The sequence below is a fragment of the Balaenoptera musculus genome, chromosome 19 (genome assembly GCF_009873245.2).
Source record: "Balaenoptera musculus isolate JJ_BM4_2016_0621 chromosome 19, mBalMus1.pri.v3, whole genome shotgun sequence".
Taxonomy (NCBI): Eukaryota; Metazoa; Chordata; class Mammalia; order Artiodactyla; family Balaenopteridae; genus Balaenoptera; species Balaenoptera musculus.
The window spans coordinates 33265356-33285531 of NC_045803.1; the positions used below are offsets into that span (position 1 = coordinate 33265356).

At 54.6% G+C, this 20176-nt stretch overlaps 1 protein-coding gene across 1 annotated transcript in view; it reads right to left on the reverse strand.

The window, feature by feature from the left end:
• The window catches only part of CNGB1 (cyclic nucleotide gated channel subunit beta 1), a gene marked incomplete at its 3' end in the record, with an annotated part of 70440 nt that extends 53359 nt beyond the window's left edge, over nt 1-17081 (reverse strand). Inside the window, exons 1-12 of the mRNA XM_036832325.1 lie at nt 17009-17081; nt 14740-14900; nt 12128-12185; nt 11750-11822; nt 10832-10952; nt 10685-10730; nt 10455-10491; nt 8771-8846; nt 8532-8571; nt 7997-8156; nt 6797-6872; nt 5489-5525 (exon numbers count right to left, since the gene is read on the reverse strand). Of these exons, the coding sequence (XP_036688220.1) occupies nt 5489-5525; nt 6797-6872; nt 7997-8156; nt 8532-8571; nt 8771-8846; nt 10455-10491; nt 10685-10730; nt 10832-10952; nt 11750-11822; nt 12128-12185; nt 14740-14892 (877 nt within the window). The remainder of the gene's footprint in view (nt 1-5488; nt 5526-6796; nt 6873-7996; nt 8157-8531; nt 8572-8770; nt 8847-10454; nt 10492-10684; nt 10731-10831; nt 10953-11749; nt 11823-12127; nt 12186-14739; nt 14901-17008) is intronic.
• Between the last annotated feature and the right edge of the window lie 3095 nt (nt 17082-20176).

Genomic DNA, 20176 nt, shown 5'->3' on the forward strand with positions numbered 1-20176 from the left:
TTGAGACAGAGCTTCAGTTACAGTTAGTCTTGTTTCTCACCGGAGCCTCCTTCTTGGAGGTTTGTGCAGAAGCAGAAACTATGCTTCCGCCACAGCACTGCAGGTGATGCCAAGAGACCCAGGCTCGAAGTCCACCCTGCCACATCCAGGTGCAGTGGCCTGGAATGTCCCGAGGGATGCAGACAAAGCTTGCCCACCACCTGTTCTCTAGACGCCACCCCCTGGTGACAGCGTACTACATGCCCATAATCTCAGAACCTCCTTCTGGGGGTCTAGGAAGACTTCCTCCTGGACTAGAGGCTCCAACCTCCAAGGGAACTTGACTTTCTCGTGGAGGTGGTCTCACTTTCAACACTTCTCCACGTACCCTGGTCCCTGGCAATGAAAACACTGTGGGGCTGTGACCTTGGCAGAAGTGGGTGCAGGGGAGTCTCATCAGGAGCCTAAGCCCACCCCAAGACAGGAGAAAGGTGGAGATTGCCTGGTAGCAGGTGTTCCCAAAAAGCTCCAGCGGTCTTGGTGGCCTTCAGGCCAGGCATGAATTACTAATGGCGACTTTAAATGGAAGCTAGCCTCAAGTCTTAGCCTTTGACTTTGGAAGTTATTGTTCATGGTGTACACTAATAATATTAATAATAGTAATGGTAATAATAACAGCACCAGCTACATTTGTTGAGCATTTACTATATGCCAGGCCCTGTGCTAAGTGATTTACATGGACTAACTCCATCAGTCCTCACATCAACCTTTTGAAGTGGGAATAACTATTACTCCCATTTTATTTTCCCTCTTTTATATCTTATTCCCCATTTTACAGGTGAGCACGCTGAGATGCAGGTTAATACCTTCTTTTACGGGGTGCTCCCCACGTGCCAGGCACGGGGCTGTCTGCCTTCCAAGAGTCACCTCACTCCCCACTCCTGCCTCCTGGCTTCCAGGTACCGATGGCCTCACAGAGGAGGTTACTGCCTGCCCTCCAGGGAAGCCTCCCACATGCTTCCTGAACTACGGTCCTGGCTCCCCCATCTCTACAAGCAGCCCTGGGGGTTGACCAGGGGGCATCCTCCAACTGTAGCCCTGAATCCATTGGCGGGACATACATGTCACAGGTATGTGTCGTTCTATGTTGCCACCCAGTAATGTTGCAGTGTCTTCATCCTGATCAGCCCCTGAGGGTTCAAGTTCCTGCCTGACATCCAGGTGACATCCAGGGGAGAGAATATCCCCTGGCCTGTGAGCTCATGAGCTTTCAACCCTGCAACCCTGCAGGGTAAGAACACTACTCTCCTCCATCTTATCGACCAGAGAGGATGAGCGACTTGTCCAAGGCCACACAGGATGCTGGAAGCAGCGCCAGGTCCCCTGACTCATTTCCCTGGTGCTATCCCAAGTGACAAACATGCCCCAGGAGCGCCTCCCTGCCATTGGCGGCCACTCCATAATGGGCGCTGGAGGCCGTCCTTGCTTGCATCCTTGCTTTCCCTTGCATTAACCCTTTCTTTTTAGGTACTAATTAGTGAGTAGGCATTTTATAAACACTTCCTCCTTTCATCTTTGTGCCAGGCCTGTCCCCATTTTACAGCCAAGGAAGAGGATGGTGCCGGAGGGTACCAGCCAGGAAGGGCAGGCAGGGGATACCAATCCCTGGGCAGGGCCCTCCCTCCCGTGGAGTTCCCAGCCCTCTCTGCAGGCATCTGATGCACAGCTCTCCCGGCTTTTCCAGGGTCCACCCGGGTCACAGATGGGGCTACGATGCACCACAGGTGCTCAAACTCACATGGAAACTGCTGCTCCATCCAGGGCTTAAACTTCACCCTGGAGTCCCTCACGGGCACACCAGCTCCCACGCGGCATCCTCTCTGCCAGCCTACGATGGCCCTCAGGGCGGCTGAATAGGGTTCTGACCCCGGCAGTGCAGATCAATAGCCCCATATGCGGAGGGAGCTGCTGTTTCTAGGAGCAGCAGGCAGGAAACCCAGGAGCATGGATTCTAGGCCAAGGCCCCCGCCCGGTCCCTGGGTTGCTGGCAAAGCCCAGGCCTTGACTCGAAACCCCCATCCTCCCTGGCAGGCCTGGGTCATGATACCCACTCCCTCTGCCTCTCCCCGGTCCAGACCCACATCTTCTCCCATCTGACCCTCCAAGCACTAACTTCTCACTAACTGGGTATTTCTCAAAGCACGGTCCTTGCCACTACCCCATCATCAGAATCATCTGGGGAGGTGGGTGCTTCTTGAAAATGCAGAGTATCAGGCTCCCACGCTCTTCAGATGGAAAGGTCTGGGCATGGGACATCCTTCATAGCTCCCCCCAGATGTGGCCGGAAGTTCAAGAACCCTTGTGTTGATTGCTTTCTCTGCCTCCAATGCTTGCTGAGCCTCAGAGTAATCTTTGTGAAGTCACTGCCCTGCTCAACCACCTTCAATGGCTCCCCATTGCCTACAGCCTCGTCCCCTAACATCAGGCCCCAACTCTTCTAGTTTTACCTTCTGCCTCAAGGACTCTGGGCTCCAGATTAGCTGAAGTGCCCACCTCTCTCCCTGTACACTCTCACCTCCAGGCGTATGTTCATTTTATTACGTCTACCAGCTTGCCCTCCCCTCGCTGCCAGTTTGAGATCTCAGGGGTCTCAAACTCCAAGGCCTATGTAGCCAGGGAGATGGTGCATATGGGTAAAGCGGAGGGTGCCACCTGCCCTCAGGTGGCAGCTGCCACTCAGACTGTCCTCACAAGCACAGCGCGGGACCACTACAGCTCGATCTTCCCAGTTTTCAAGAGAAGCCAGATTTTTCTATGCAAAGCCGCCTGATTTTTAAATGTTGACAACTAATTCTAATTTTTAAAACCACTCCTTGCCCCAGATGAAGACATCTGTGGAGCCAGCTGGGACCCAGGGCAACTGGCTCAGGACCCCCGGCTAACTCCTTCCAGCAACCCCAATACCACAGGCCATATTAATCCACCCACTTCTCAAACCTAGGTACTCACTTTAGCCTCATCTGAAGCAATAATATCATGCGATCACAGGTTTGATGTGCTACCGTATGCTTTTTAATGTCAATTAAAGCACGTGCTGCCGTCCACTGGTAGTCCCCAACTCTTTGAGGCAGAGAACATGGCCAAGCCTAAGGAGATCCTCTTCGGGGAAAAGCTGTGTCCCGGGGGGGCGCTGAGTGTGCCAGGCACCATGCTGAGGGCTGTGCCGGCGTCTTCTCAAAGACAGTCCCCGCGGGCTTTCCCGCACGCAGCCTCTGGTGGGAAGTCCTCCTGCTGTCTAGCCTAAATCCCACAGGCTGCCCTTGGTTGGCCTTCCCCTTGCTCTGGTGGAAAGGGGCCAACCTTGGTCTCCGAGAGGCAGTTCTGGGACTGGCTCCCCCTCACCCTGCCTGGGACTGGGGGCGGGAAGCAGGGGGTTCAAGGAGGGTAGGGGGGTCGACGGCCACCTCCTCCCCCTCCCCTGCAGGTCTTCTCTTCAGGGGACCCTTCTTTCCTTCCATCCGTCTGTCCATTTGTCCATCTGCACTCTCCCAGGCTCCCCTCCCTTTTGTTTCAGAGGCCTCCAGCTGCCGCCACCCCTGAAACAAAGGAGAAGAGAGAAGGGTAGGTGTCGGGGTGGACAGGCGGAGGGAATGAATGAGCGAAAGGATGGGGAAGCTGGGGGACGGAGTGGGGGAGGGATACTCACCCCTCACCCCTCAGGGTCACCCTTGTAGTGGGTTGAATAGTGTCCCCCCAAAAACGTATATCCCAGTCCTATCCTCTGTTACCTGTGTGACCTTATTTGGAAGTAGGGTCTTTGCAGATGTCACTAGTTAAAGATCTCAAGATGAGATCATGCTGGATTTAGGTTGGGCCCTAATCCAATGACTGGTGTCCTTATAGAAGACAGGAGAGGGAGATTTGGCAGACACAGAGGAAAAGGCAGAGATTGGAGGGCAGCTAGATGCCACGGGGCACCAAGGATCGCCAGCAGCCACCAGAGCCAGGAGAGAGGCCTGGCACGTTTTCCCACTCAGAGCCCCAGAAAGAAACAACCCTGCCAACACTTTGATTTTGGGGTCCTGGCCTCCCGAACCACGAGAGAATACACTTCTGCTATTTGAAGGCACCGTTCGTGGTCCTTTGTTACGGCAGCCCCAGGAAACTGACACACCTCGGTTACTGGCCCCGGGGCTGAGTCCGCCCCATGGCTGCCCCAGGCCCACCCATGACCGGCACGCTCCAGGCACACAGGCAGGCCCTGCTACAGCTGGCTGAGACCTGCCTCCTTCCAGAGGAGCAGGGAGGAGGGTAAGAGGGCTGGGGACTCCATCCTCAGAGCTCTCAGCGGCCCCTGGTAGGAGGGGGCGTGTGGGTGGCTCTCTGTTCCAGGGAAGGTTTTCCATTCCTCTAACCTTGGCCTGGCTGAGCAGCTGCTTAGCCCAGGGGACTCTAGTCACTGCTCCATGACAACTTGCTTTGTGACCTTGGACACGTCTCTGCCCCTCTGCCTTCCCCAACAGCCATAGGCGGCCCGCGCTGGGCCCTCCAGGGTGGCCACGAGCTCGAGACTGAGCGAGCCCTGCTCTGAGCCTCCCCTTCACGACGCTGTCACGATTATACAAACCCCATCACACCCACACCCGAGCTCCACAGCTGGCCAGCCTGTGGTGGCCGCCCATGTCAGAGTGCTCATAAAGGCCACCATTGGCCCAGCGGGCCTGGGGCTGGCAGCCCTGGGACGCCCCGGGCCCACGGTCCAAGGGCCTGTGTCCAGGGTGGAATAGGGCCACTGTTCCCAGGCCTTAACTCCGCTCTGCTCACCTCCAGCGCTCATCACTGGCCTGGCACATCGCAGCCCTCCATGAGCATTTGTGAATGGATGAATGGATGGATGGATGAATGAATGAATGCCCCATATACCACATGCCTTTCCAGAGGCCATGAAATGAAGGAAGAGCAGATTTTGGACCCTAGCCCTCCCCTCCTGGCCTCAGTCTGGGCCCCAGTCCTGGTGCAGAGCTGGGATAAAAGGCAGCACACATACCCCACAGGGGAGGGAATGCCCTCTCAGCTCAAGGGGTCCAGTTCCCCCAGGAGAGAAAGCCCATCTCCCTCCTTTCACCCCACAACCAGGGACTCTGCTTAGCCAAACCCACTGGCCCAGGGGGCTGTGGGGAGTTCTCACCAGGGGCTCCTAGCAGGAAAGGGGGGCCCATCCAACTTGACCTCAGAATTATTTTTTCTGGATAGAAGCTGGAAGGCAAGCCAGGCTCCTGCCTACGTGTGCATCCACCCACCCCCGGCTCCCAGGAGGGGCCGCCGGCCACCATCGGGCTCTGGGCCGGGCTCTGGCGACCTGGCCAGGCTGACCTGAGGCGGGGCCTACAGAACATGGGGCTCTCCCAGCCCCAGGTCCGGAGGCTCTGCCTGCCCCACGACCCGTGCACGCTCAGACCAAGCAACCCCCATGGAGACACACACGAGGACCCACTAACGTGTCACTTACTGCTCTGCACATCACATGTCACAGGGGCGTCAGGCTCCTGTATGGGGAGAAAAGGAGAAAAAAACTGCTGTGGACTCCTCACCGGCCTCCCTGCTTCCATCAGCCCTCCCGGCACACGCAGGTGCAAGGGGGTTTCCTCACGGCTCCCGGGACACTGCAGAAGATACCTGTCCTGCTTCTTCCCTCCCGCCTCAGAGGTCGTCCGCTCCTCCAGTCACTCCCCCACCAGGGTCACCACTTGCCTCGTCCCACCTCAGCTCCTTTGCCCAGGCTGGGCCCCTGCCTGGAATGCCCTCTCTCTGGTTCTCTATGTATGAAAAACCTCTCCCATCCTTCCCTGGAGTGTTGTCTCAAAGTTCCGTCTGCACGAAGGCCTCTCCCCGCCAGCACCACACAATCCCCCTGCAGCCCCATCCTCAGGGATCCCCCCCTCAGTGAGCACATCTTCACCCACTGATCGCTCCTGCCACTGGACACCCCGCTTTCCTCCTGTTGGGGAGCTCCAAATCTGAGCTTCCTTTGCCACCCACAGAGGTCATGAACGTGGAGGCTGAAGGCTCAGCCCACGGGGAAGGGACCCTGAAGCTTCCTGTCTACCTCCTACTGCAGGGGGACTGCGATCCAGGCCTCCTGCCCCCCAGTTCCAGGTGCTTCTATGGAGATGGCCAATTGTCCCCAGGAGAGAAGGGCCAGGTGGGAGGTTCTGGGAGAGGGAGAGATGGGGGAGGCCCTGCTCCCCCCGCCCACCCATGTGGGAGCCCTAGGTCGTCAGAAATGCAAACAGGGCCCACTGGCTTCCTGAGAGCCCCACTTCTTCCCAGAACATTCCAGGCCTCTCTTGCCTCTGGGCCTTTGCACATACTGATCCTCTGCCTGCAGGGCCCTTCCTACACCACCCCCTTCACTTTCACCCACCCTCTTCCTCCTCCTCCTCCCCCTTCAGTTCTCAGCTTGCAGGCCGCTTCCACTAGGAAGTCTTCCTTGATGCTCCTGGGAGGCTCCTCCTCTGCACCCCACGTCCTCTCTGCCCCGCCCCGGGGGAGCACCTCCCCCACTGACTGTGCCCACCTGGCAGGAGGGGCTGGGCCAGCACTTCTCAGCCCTGTGGCCACAGTGACCAGAGAGTGTGTGTGGAATGAGTGTGAGCCATGCAGACAGGCGGGCTGGGTGGGCTGAGCTCCAGCTGCAGGCTCCCTTCTTCCTTCTGTGCCCTCCCCACCACCCAGGGACCATCCCACCCTTGCCTGAGCTCCCAAGACGCCTCCAACCACCACTCAAGGCCCCCACTCCCCCCAGCCCAGCACCGACCTGCTCCCCAGCCTTCCCACGGATCACTGGCTGTGGCAGGGCCATCTCCAGCCTGTGCAGGAGCCATGCCATCAACCTGCAAGGGGGAGAGAGAGAGTCAGAGCCCTCCCAAGGCAGGTAGCAAGCCCGCCCAAAGGTGGACTGAAGCCCCCGGCCCTGAAAACCACTGCCCCATCCCTGGCCTCCCCAGGAAAGCCTCTGGCTACTGTTCGGACCCCAGCAGGTAACTCAGTCCCCCCCACCCTCCCTGCCACCCCCAAGGTGCATTTCAGGTCCCTCACACACTGCCAGGGCAGGAGCACCTAGCAGTACCCACCCTGATTTTATTTTATTTTTTTCATTTTAAAAAAAAAAATAAATTTATTTATTTATTTTTGGCTGCGTTGGGTCTTTGTTGCTGCGCACGGGTTTTCTCTAGTTGCGGCGAGCGGGGGCTACTCTTCGTTGCGGTGCGTGGGCTTCTCATTGCGGTGGCTTCTCTTGTTGTGGAACCCGGGCTCTAGGCGCCAAGAGCTTCAGTAGTTGTGGCTTGCAGGCTCTAGAGCGCAGGCTCAGTAGTTGTAGCACACGGACTTAGTTGCTCCGCGGCATGTGCGATCCTCCCGGACCAGGGCTTGAACCCATGTCCCCTGCATTGGCAGGCAGATTCTTAACCACTGCACCATGAGGGAAGTCCCTATCCTGATTTCAAATGCATGTATCACTTGGACCAACAACTCCATTTCCTCCGATTTACTTGCACATGAACGCAATGATGCCTGTACAAGGCTATTAACTGCAGCAAAAGTGGAAACAAACCTAAATGTCCACTGAATGCTTAAATAAAAGCTGGTACATCCGTATAACATACTATGCAGCCGTTGAAAGAATGGAGCAGACCTCTATGCATAAAACCACCTCTGAGTTACGTTTTTAGGTGAAAAAAGTGAGATGAGGAACAGTATCTAGAGTTTGCTGCTGCCAGGTACGTGAGTTTAAAGGAGAAATGTGCTCAGAGCTTGTCTACGTGTAGGAAATGCGCGGAAGCAGGAGAAGCTGCTGATGCGAATGCCCGGGGAGGGGGCGCTGCAAACCCCTTTGAATTTTCTCTCAGGTGCATGTGTTACTTTTCTAATTTAAAAGACTCATTTGGTGGATGTTGGGCTGGGGCCGCGCACTGAGCCTGCTGCTTGTGGGAGGAGAGGCATTTGGGAGGCTCACCTGGCAGAGTCCTGTGGGGGCGGCAGGGAGGAGGCCTGGATGCCGGACTGGGGCTCTGGAGTCGGCTCCTCCTCGGGCTTCGGGGGGGCAGGAGCAGGCAGGGAGGTGCTCTCCTGGGCCTGCGGCACGGGCTCCATTTCCAAAGGGGGTCCTGGGGGCTCTATGCAGCAGGGAGGGCAGGAGACTAAGGATGACATGGTGGGGCTCCATGAAACCCCTAGGGCACGGAGTCCAGATTCAAGGTGCCAACGTGACTGAGTGGGGAGCCCCTTGGGACCACCCCAACTCCCCTCATCATCAGACAGACACAGAGCTGAGGTGCAGGGAGGGGAAGGGACTTGTTCAGGACCTCACAAGGCTGTCCCAGGCCACTGGCTTCCCAGCCTGGACTAGGGAGGGGGGTTTAGGACTCCCACAACAACCTGCTCCCTGCAAGCCCTGAACCCCGCCCCGAGCGTCCTTCAGGCCCCAGTTGTACCCCCAGCCCAGTCTGTGACCATCCCAGGCAGCCCCTTCCCAGGTCCCCTCCCTGTACCTGGACCCAAGGCGGCATCTGCAGGCTCATCTCTCCAGCCCTGGGTCGTAAACAGGAAGTGACGTCACGAAAGAAGGTCAGGTGCATTCCCTGCCCCGGCCAGCCCCGCCCACCCTTCCCCTGAATGCCCTGCCCCTCTTGCAGCCACTCCGTGGGTCCCAGGGGTGAGGACAGCCTGCTGGAGCAGGTAGGCACTTCCTGGGTGGTCAGCTGCCTGCTCCCCCTTTTCCTCGACTTACCTCGGAGGTTTTCGGAGGCTGAGGCAGCATTTTCTCCAGATTCTGCTCAAGCCACCTGAGCAGCCAGGGCCTGGGCCTGCAGAGGGGCCAGAGGTCAGCCAAGCAGCCTCAAGGAGTGCCCAGCCACGCTGTCCTGACCACCTGCTGGGGTCCCAGGCCTCAACCAGCCCTTCCTCAGCTCCCATTCTGCACACTGGGGACCTTGGACTGGATACTCTTAAAGGGCCTCCGGGGTGGGGGACTTCCACCAACCAAAAATTCTGACCCAGGGCTGGACCAGGCTCTGGAACAACAGGCCCAGCCTTGGCCTCCTGGGCACAGATGAGAACGGAGGCTGCCTGGGGACCCGAATGCAGCCTAGGGCCCTCCCTGTGACTGGGACAGAGAGGTCTGTCTTCATGGGTATGTGAGCACTGTGGTCACATAGGGCCCCATACTTAAAGGGCCCATTTTTGGTTTAATGCTCTATCATCACTGTCTTAAACTCTTAATAATTTTTTTAAAGGAGTCCTACATTTTCATTTTGCGCCGGGCCCCACCAATTATGTAGCTGGCCCTGGGACAAACGTTGGGTCCCCCAATCCATCTGACCTCCAGGCAGCCCTGTCCTCTTCAGGGAAGCTCCATGCTCCCAGGGGAACCCATCCCCCAGATACGGCCCCCAAAAAAGCTGGCAAGTCCTTTGGGTGCCTTCATCCTAAATCGTTTTACTGGTCTCACAAGTCAGCGGAGTGGCCCTGGGGACCCATGACCAGGGCAGCCTCCAGGGGACAAAAGAAATAGACAGCAAACTGGAGCAATGGATGAATGAATGGAGTGTGTGATTGTACATGTTCATTCATTCATTCATTCATATATTCATTCATCCCTTCTGTGCTGAGTCCCCTTTGTATGGCAGGCACTGTGCTGGGCACCAGGGCGTTCAGCAGTGACTAAGACAAAAGCCCCTGTGCTCAAGGACCCAACAGTCTAATGAACGAATGAGGGAAGGAATGAATGGGTGGGGTGAATGGAGATGAAGGCATGACTCTGAATTTCCAGCAGAGACAGCAAACTGGAGGCTTCAGGTTTACTGGGGGAGGTCATAGCGTTTTTGAAAACTTTTCAATTAGTTGGCAACATCTAAAAATTAAGGATGATGTAAAACCTAAATTTCTAGCTTCTCTTGAAAAACTGGAGGATCTGGCCACACCGGGTCAGCACTCCTGCAGGGCAGAGGGAAGTGGAGTTCAGTGGGGCCCCTCCCTGGAGAGAGACATGGGCTCCCCCGTTTGCCACAGTTCCCATCCAGCCTGTCACCCACCTCGCTCAGCTCTGAGAAGTCTGAAGCTGTTCCCAACCGTGAGACCAACCTGGGCACCCCAACGTCCCCCACGGTAGCCCAGGCCCTGCTTCCGGGCTTCACGCGGCACCCACCTACTCGAGGCCCATCTCTGAGGAGCTCATCCATGCCTTCTCCCCATCCTCAGAAGGTGGCCCCCACCCGGGGATCTCTCAGTAATCAGCACAAAAAACCATGAGCAGCACCGGACCCATCGTTCCGGTTTTGTGGATGAGAAAAGTGAGGTCCAGAAGAGATGAGAGGCATGTCCAAGGTCACACACAAGTGGTGGTGGACCCTGGGCTCTGGGCACGCTGAGCCCACCACACACACTACAGATGGGGCTCAAGGATGGGGACTCACCCATTGTCTTGGGCCCTGGGGGCCTCACTGTGTCCATCTGCAGAAGAAAGGAAGCCGGTCAGCAGCAAGAGGACTGCCCGGAGCTCCCCGGTTAGCCCAACTCAAACCCAGGTTCGAACCCGGGCCGAGTCAGATGAGAAGCTCTGGCCCCGTGGACTCACCCCAGGGAGCAGGGCCCAACGCGACAGTCCCTGAGCCCACCCCTAAGCCATCCTGCTTCCTGGCCTTACCTGAGCCCCCAGTGCTGCGGTGCCCAAGGTTCTGTCCTCCTGCCTGCTGGGACAGACAGACAGACGTGGGCAGAGAGTCCAGGGCCATCAGCCTTCCTCCCGCCCCTTCCCCACCCGGTTTGCCTCAGCTCCCGGCCCCGGTAGTACCTGAGCTGGACCCTCCAAGCCAGCAGCGGTGCTCTGGGCAGCCCTGCCACTGTGGACGGGCTGCGGGACGACCTTCTCCACACCCTTTCTGAGCCAGGTCAGCACCTGGCTGCTGGGACCACTGAGAGACAGAGATACCGGCCTGCCCTCAATGTCCCCAGCCCCTCTCTGGTCGGCATGGCAGTGCACAGCATCCTAAAGAACTTGGTTTGAACCCCAAACCTCTATCTCCCCACTGTGACACTGCAGACACATCACCTCCCTCCTGGAACCTCGTGTCCCTCTCTGGAAAATGGGGGATGCCAACCCTTGGTGCCATTCCAAGCCCACCGCCATCAGATACTCAGTAAAACATCACCGTATCACCCTGCTGCCCCATTAGCCTGGCTCCAGGGGGCCCCTCCTGCACTCGGCACATGTCTTGTGCTCTGAAAGGGTTGAGAGTTTCCTGTGAGGTGTTTCCTTGTGATGGAGGCTAGTCAGCCTAAACATGAGGGTCACAGACTCACCATCTGAAGCCAGCCCTCCCCCCCCCTGCAGACATGCTTACCTGGATAAGTACCAAGGGTCTAAAATGTCTGAGCTATCTGGGAGATTTCACGGAAAAGTCTGGATTTCTGTCTTCATTGGGAAAATCAGAAGCTCTGGCCGCACTAAACCTGCGTTTCACCCAAGCACTGAGAAACCTCTGGTCCCCCCCCCCCCACCCCCGCTCCATTTCTCTTGGTCACATGGTCCATTTGGCCCAGGAGACCCCCACCTCTGCCTGAGGCTCCCTGCAGCCAATTCCTAAGATGTTCTGGGCCTTTGCTTGGGCGTGACTGTAGACCTGAGAGCAGTGCCCATCCCCACCCCCTCAATGGCTCCCTAGCTTGGCTGGGGGGCTGGCCCTGAGGAGAGGGGAGGGTGGTGCAGTACCTGTTCGCTTCCGGAACCACAGCGACCTGAGCCTGGAGGGATGTGGGTGGAGAAGGGGCAGCCTCCTGGGTTTCTGGAAAGGAGTCCCTCATACTTTAGAACTGGAGCCTCAGAGAGACCTGTTTCTACCCTGCTGGGGAGGTCAAGTCAGAGGCAGAGGAGAGGGGAGAACGCTGAGGGAGTCAAAAGCCCAGGGTTCCAGCTCAGCTCAGCTAAAAGGTCCCCAGGAGCCCACCCTTAGCTTCTCTGAGCCTCAGTTTCTTCATCTGTGAAATGGGTCTGCCCACCTCGTGGGCTGCTGCAAGGCTCCGAGCAGTGGAGAACACAGCCCTTCCCCCGCCTCCAGCCACCCTGCCAGCCTGGGCTTCCAGCACTCACCCTGAGGGCCCGGATCAGCCTCAGCCACTTCCTTCCCCACGCAGGCCTCCTCAGGTGGCTGGAGGGTTCAAACAGGACCATGTAAACCCTCAGAGAGACTAGCCTAAGGCAGGGGCAGCCCCTGATCCCCCTCACAACCGACCCCCACAGGATCAAACAGCTCTATTCTCACAGTGGTCTCTGTAAATCCTGGTGGCCTCATCTTCCACCTGGGACACTCCCTTCTTCCCAGCCCCAGGGGCCCCTCATCCAGGGCTGGGCCCTCACCATGCCCACCCCCCCACACCCCGCCCCCCGCCAAGGTCCCCCCCCAGGCCTATCACATCCCCCAGGAAGCTGCCCCACTCAAGTGGCCTGAAAAGAAAGAGGAAGAGAGTTACAAGGCCTTGGGGCAACTGAGGGGAGGAGGAGGCGGGAAGAGCCCACCCCTCGGCCAGCCCCCAGCCAGCCGCTCCCTCTCATTCTGCGCCAAACCTTCCATTTCCCCCCTAGTAGCTGGGCGGCCTTCAGCTTCTGCCCTCTGCCTCTCATCTGCCTCTGCAGCTGCACCTCTGCTGCTGTGTGCGCATGTGTGCAGGTACAGACAAGCATGCACGTGCGTACAGACACACTAACATGTGTGCACACAGACACTAATACACTCACTCTCATATACTTTACACACAGACACAGACACACACAAGCACATGTGTAACAGAAAGTGACACACAGACACGTGTGTATACACACATGCATACACACACGAGCTGACACAAAAATAAGTCCATCTGCTCACACATAGATGTGCACATGCAAGACACAAAGCACACGTGCACATACATTTGCATGTGCGTGCATGTCCCAACACACACACATGTGCATACAGGCACATGCCCACTTGTGCATATACACATGTACATGCATGCAGATGCACACACGTGCAAATATCTGCAAGTGTACAGACACAGACATACAAACATGCATATGCACACAATACATTTGCATATATACACAGACACAGATATCTGTGTGTACACACATGTACATATATATGTTCAGTCACATAAACAGGCATATACACACATACACACGCGTACCTGCACTGACACACAAACATGCACTCATGAACACATTATTTCATACGTGTATTAACACACAAATACACACATAGATGTGCATACATGCACAGGTGCACAAAATATGTGTATATACAAACATGCAGGCACATACCAATATGTCCATCCATACAAACATACAAGCACAGATACGCAAACGAGCATACATGCACACACACATGAATAGATTCACACACTTATACACACTAGCATGCTTCACATGCACATGGAACTACAGGCACACGAATGCATGTGCACATACACATATATGTGCATACATGTATGTGTGCACACACACCTGTGAATCAGCATGCATGTGTTTGTGGGCACACAGTTTGCTAATACACATGCATACACAAACATACCACTAAGAACACGAGGCACACATGTATGTACATACACCTGTGTGCACATGCAAACACATATGCACAGCAACCCTATACCTGGATAGCTCACTGTTTCCTAAACACACCCTGCATTACCCAGTAATAGCCTTTCCTCTGCCAGGAAGGCCCCACCTCTTCATCTCCTCCAGTTACGATTTGGCCCAGCCCACTGTGGCTAGGAAGCACTCCTCCACCAGCTTCCAATCTCCAAAATTAAGATGACTCTCTCCTCTGAGCTCCCAGAGTTTCCAGTCTGATACACTTCTTTGGTCCTCCCAGAAGGGTAAGCTGAGGATGCTGTTGAAGCTCCCCACCTTCCCTCATCACCTCTGTCTCCTAGAAGAATAACCTGGTTGGGTTCTCGTCTGCTGACCCCCAGGAGCAATGCTTTATTCATCACTGTGCTCCAGGCACCGCATACAGGCCTGGCATCAATTAGAAGCAAAATCAAATCTGTCTGAGTTTCTGAATTGGTTGTCATCAGGTTCCCGAATGAATGGGATACAGAACTGGCAAGTTTGATGTGCTTGACTGAAAGTTCTAGAGCAGTGCTGCTCAAAATGTGGTCCAGGAACCAGTGTCAGTCTGCAAACTGTTACTGGTCCACAGTGATTAAGCAGTTTGCAGCAGATTTTATAGCAACACACGGCTTCCCTCATGGAGAAAGTCTTACTGCAAAACAAATACAACTGAACTAAGCAGTGTGCTTACTTATATAGTAAATTTACATCTGGCAAGCTTCTGATCGCCTCCTGGACTGGTAACAAACAGTTCATGGATTGGCTACTTTGAGTAGCTCTAGAGGTTGGTAAACAATGGGCCAAATCCAGCCTATTGTTTGTTTTTGTAAATAAAGTTTTATTGGAACACAACCAGCTACGCTCATTCATTTACGTATTGTCTATGGCTGTTTTCACACTACAGTGGCAGAGTTGAGTAATTAACAGAGATGGCATGACCTACAAAGCCTGAAATATTTACTATCTGGCTGTTTACAGAACCAGGTGACCGCCACGTTTCCTTCTGGCTCCAATTTTCTCTGTTGTGGAAGGTCGCTGGGGGCAGCTGACCTGAGCTGGGGATTTTCCGAGCAGTGAGGCCAATGTGCCCTTCCTCACCATGCAGTTCTTACCAGGGACTCTTCCTCTAGCTCAGTCTCCTCAGGGGCTGTTTCAGGCTCCGGCTCCAACTCTGGCTCTGGTTCTGCCCCCTCCTCCTCCTCTCTCTTGGTCTTCACTGGTGTCCCTGGGGGCTGAGGCAGCACCCTCTGGACCCAGCCCAGCATCCTGACACCTGTAGGGGACCGAGTCCTTAGGCCTCTCCAGAATGCTCACAGTTGCTCCCACCATTCATGGGCTCCTTTTGTGAGTTATATATTTCCCTTTTCCTTCATCATCTTTAAAAATATTTTTGCAGTTATACCTCCAGGTATTTTCCTGATAGAAATACTCAAGCCCACAAACATATGTGTGTAAAGAGGTCGGTCACAACAGTGTTAGAGCAAAAGATGAAAAACATCCAAATATCCATCAGTAGGAGACTGGTTACTGGGAAGTACCTAATCGGTCTTCTGTAAGAGGGGCACAGATTAAATAAATTATAATATATCCAATAATGGAATATTATGGAGCCATTTTTTTAAGTAGGTCAATTTGAACTAACATGGAAAGATCTACACGCTTTGGACTCCAGTCATGAGCAAATCAGTTAAATGCTCAGTTTGCTTGTCTGTAAAATGGGGATGTTAATAGTAGCTATCTTGTGGAGGTTATTGTGAGGATAAAATAAACTGATAAGAACAGTGACTGGCACACACTGAGAGCTTAATAAATGTTGGCTGTGACTATTATTGGATGTTAAGCCAAAATGCTAATGATAGACTATCATGTTCAGCATAATCCCATTATAAATTTTTAAAAATACATTATGAGCAGCATATGAATGGAAAATATTTTTTGTTTAATATAAGATAAAAATCAACCTATTTTCATGATTTAGACATTTTTAAGATAAAATAACAAGCCCCTTTTTTCATGGTTTACTGCAATAGTTCAGCCCTACCTTACACGGGCTCAGTTTCTGGCATCATTTACTTTCAGGGAATGGGCAGCCCTGCCCTTATGACTAAATCCCTGCAGGATGGCCTGGCCCAGCGGGCGCCACACAGGTCAATATATGCAAACTCCCAGCCTTGAAGGGCCCTTCCGAGGCCGTGCCCGGCATGGTGTATCCTCCCTCCCCCCAGCCATGGGCAGCCAAGGTATTCTCTGTCCCTCGTCTGCCAGCGACCCTGGCCACAGGCTGCAAAGGGCAGGCACAGGGCCCAGGACCCCTGCCCCAGTGCCCATCTCCCCGCAGCCCCGGCCATGCTGCCTGCCCTACTACTCACAGCCCCGACTTCTGTCCCTGCTCTGGCCTCAGCAGCCCAGCTTCTCCTAAGTGAAGCTGTGCTGAAGGACACAGCTCTGAGTGGGGGGTCAGATCCCTGGCTCAGCCGCCAAAAATGTGACTTGGGCCAGACATGACACCCCTGGTCTTCCACTTCCTTGTTGGGTATGGGGGTAAAAACACTGATTTCCAAGGTTGGTAGAGCCCAAGATTGCATGTTTAGGATGGCAGATTCCACCGACCCCAGCCAGCCCAGGCAGCCCCATAAGCCATGATCACCTCACCCTCACCTCCTCCCACTCAGCCTCAGTAAATAAGCGTTTTCATCACCACTTTATAGCCAAGGAAATGGAGGTACAGAGAGGTCAGCAGACTTGCCCAAAGTGACACAGCCAGTAAGTGGCCCAGCTGAGTTTACGCTCAGGTCTGCCTGGCTCCAGGTGTCCCACATCTACCCCGGAGGTACTGACGTTTGCCCAGGATCGGCTGCTTCTGCAGGCCAGTCCTGCAAGCCATTTCCCAGCAGGCAGCAATGCTGGCTTGTGCTTCTGAACCTTCTGGAAATGACTAGGGAAGCCTTCCCCACTCCCAGTTTCCCTTCTTCCCCCAGACCCAGCCATTTCCTCCTGCATAGAAACACGTGCAGGCCCCTCCCATCTTTTTGCCCTGTTGCTGCTGATTCCACGTTGATGAGGGAGGTGCAGGCAGGAAGGGGGGCCTGGGAGTGGTACCCGGAAAAACAGCAGTGCTTGGACCACCAGCCTTTCAGAGTCTTCCGGGGAGCTGTGGAAGATACAGATTCCTAGGCCCCTCTAAACCCTCTGCAGGATCTGGAATCCGTATTTCACAAGCTGCCTTGGATATTCTCTAAGGTTTGAGCCTCACAGGGGAAGACAGAAGCCTCAGGTTTCCAGCCTTGCCGGGTTCTCCATGTCTAAATGGCTTGATGGGAGGAGAGCATGGAGGGAGTCTCATCAGGGGTCCCACCGAGCCGCCACCTCACCCTGAGTTACCTGCTCAGATGCCGTCCACCAGCCAGGAATTGCCTTCTTCCTGCCTCTCTCAGCTGGCCTCTCAGACACAGAGGGGATTAATTGGCAGCAGCCGGCCCGGCCCGTATGCAAAGGATTAGGAGGTGCTAAAGAGGGTGGGGAGGTGGCAGCGGAAGAGAAGAGATTGATGCGGAGGGAGCCGGCAGCAAACCCCAGGGGCCACCAGGAGTCGGCCCCGGGGAAGGAGCCCTACATGGCCCTGGTCTGGGGCACCAGGAGCTGCCAGAGGACCTGGTTCCCTGCATACCCTGGCCAACCCACAGAGCGGCTGGTGGGAGGATAAGAGCTTGGAGTCCCCAGGTGATTCTGGGAGACTCCTCAAGGTAGCAGGGGCCTGTCAACTCTCAGTCAGCAGTGGCAGGAGGCACATTCCAGCTCTCCAGCCCCAATGCAGGGACTCAAGCAGAGTCCCTCTGTCTCAGAATCTTCTGCAGCTTGGGCAGGGCCTCAGCACCCACTGCCTTGGGATCCACCAGAAGGGCTGGGCCTTTAGGGAGGATCCAAGGACGGATAGATGACTGCATCCAAGCCGGCCTCCTGAACTGAGGTCGAACCCTAGAGGGGGATGGCGATCTCAGGGGAGAGGGGGAGAGCGACAGAGGCCCAGCACAAAGGGGTCAGTGAGGTGACAGGACCTGGTGGGGGGCAGGGCAGTGGGCTCTTTAGCAAAGGGGCAGGGAACTTGACTTGATCACCTACAACATTTCTCGACCTTGCCTACGTGCCAGGCAGCTTGCCAGCCTTGGCACATTGAGAAAGACAGAAATAGGACCTGCCCTCACGGACCTTACATTCCAATGGAAGACTCAGAAGTAAAAAAGATTAACGATGACCTTAAAAATATTGCAGATATGTTGAGTACCATGAAAGAAACACACAGGGCAGACATGTGTGAGGTGGTGGGGAGTGGGAGTGGGCATAGGTGCCTCTATGAAGAGGGACATATTTGAGCTGAGACATTAGATCTGAGTGAATGGTGTTCCAGGCAAGGGTGAATAAAGGTCCTGAGGCTGGAATGAGCTTGAATGCACCTGAGGAACAGAGAGGGCGCCAGGGGCTTAGTGGGTGTAAGGGAGAGTGGTGGGAGATGAGGTCCAGGACAGATCAGGTAGGGCCTGTAAGTCATGGTCGGAAGATTGGGTTTTAGCTGATGGCCCATGGAAGCCCATGATGGTCTAGAACAGGGGCCGGACGCCATCTGTGCAGCTGTTTCGTAGTGGGCAGGTGTGGAAGCAAGGCACTAGTCAGGAGGTAGCGGTGGAACAAACCAGTTTGTGACTGGACGACCCCTGTCCTCTCCTTCCTGTGCAGAACCTCTGATATGCACCCACCCCCAAGGCAACTGGTGTGAGAGAATGTTCTTTCTGCCGTGCTCTGTCAATACGCCAGGCTGCTGGGGATCAGCGCTCCTCCCCATGGCACCTCCAGCCAGAGAGCACAGTGAGCTCTACTGCTCTGCCAGGGTGTGCAAGTGATGGCCAGCGTCATCGGTGATGCTCTCCCTTGCCTCTAGCTCCACGGAGGCCAGTGCAGAGATGACGAGGCTTGGACCCAGCAGGTGGCAGGAGAGAGAAAAGGGGAGGGGAGGGAAAAGGGAGCTGTTGAGGGTGCTCAGCTTAGGCGACTGGCAGGTGGTGCCATTTACTGAAAAGAGGGAGCCTGGGGCTGTGATGTGGAAGAGTTTTGGGGGGAAACCACGAGCTCTACTTCGTTAAGATGTCTGAGAGACATCTGAGTGGAAATGTGCAGCAGGTGTTGAGAGGTGTGTTTTGGGGGGTGGAGGGTGTCTGGAGTCTGGGAGAGGTGGACGACTGGAGATGGAAATTTTGGAGGCACCAGCTCAGCTTGTAGATGATGCTTAAAGCCACAGGACTGATTGAATCAAAAGTAAAGAAGAGAAGGACCAGAGATGGTGCCTGGAGCACACTGGCACATTTCGAAGTTGGGAAAAGAAGGAGGAGCTAGGAAAGGAGACTGAAAGAGCTGCTGGTGGGGTAGGGGAAGAGCCAGGAAGCCGAGTTTGCTGCAGCCAAGACGGCTGAGTGTGTTGGGGGAGGACTGGCCACATGGGACCACCGTGTGAGCGGAGGCTGACCTGTGCCCCAAGGCTCGGCAACCTGGGGGCATGCAGCCCGGCCAGTGGGCAGAGTCAGGTGGGCCTGGCTGAAGAGTAACGAGCTCTAGGGTGAGGCAAATGAACGAACCTCAGCTACACCCCAGTTGGATGACTCTCGTGTGCATATATACGGAGGGAAAGAAGCCAGACTCAAAAGACACCAATGGCCCACGCATACAAAGCTCAAATAGGGCACAATTAGCCTATCTTGTCTATGGCTGCAAACATAGGTAGTAAAATTATAAAGAAAAGCAGTGGTTATACTACTCGGCCAGGAGAGTGGTTACCTCTTGCAGGAGGTGGGACTGGGAAGGGGTAAGCGGAAGCTTCTAGGGGCTGGCGGGGCCCTAACTTGCTTTCTTTAGCTGATATCAATTTTTTAAAACAACGTTATTGTCGTATAATTTGTATGCCGTAAAATTCACCAGTTTTAAGGGTACAACTCAATGATTTTTAGTAAATTTACTGAGCTATGCAACATCTAGTTTTAGAACATTTCCATCAGCCCAGTAAGATCCCTCATGCTCGTTAGAATCACTCCGCATTCCCCCCCGCCAGCCTCAGGCAACCACTAATCTGCTTTCTGTCTCTAAACATGTGCCTTTTCTAGACATTCTATATAAATGGAGCATATAATATGTGGAGTGTTTCTGTGTCTGGTTTCTTTCATTTAGCATAATGTTTTGATGATCATCTACATTGTAGCACGTATCCATAATTCATTTCTTTTTAATTCCCAAGAGTATTCCATGGCATACAGTCTGTTTCCATGGCAGAGATATATTAGAGTCTGTTTACCTATCTGCTAGTCAATGGACACTTAAGTTGTTTCCACCTTTTGGCTATTATAAATAATGCTGCTATGAACATCTGTATGCAAGTCTTTGTGTGGACATATATCTTAATTTCTCTTGGGAAGATTCCTAGGGGTAGAATTGCTGGGTCATATGGTAAATTTATGTTTCACTATTTAAGAAACTGCTACACTGTTTTGCAAAGTAGTACCCATGTCT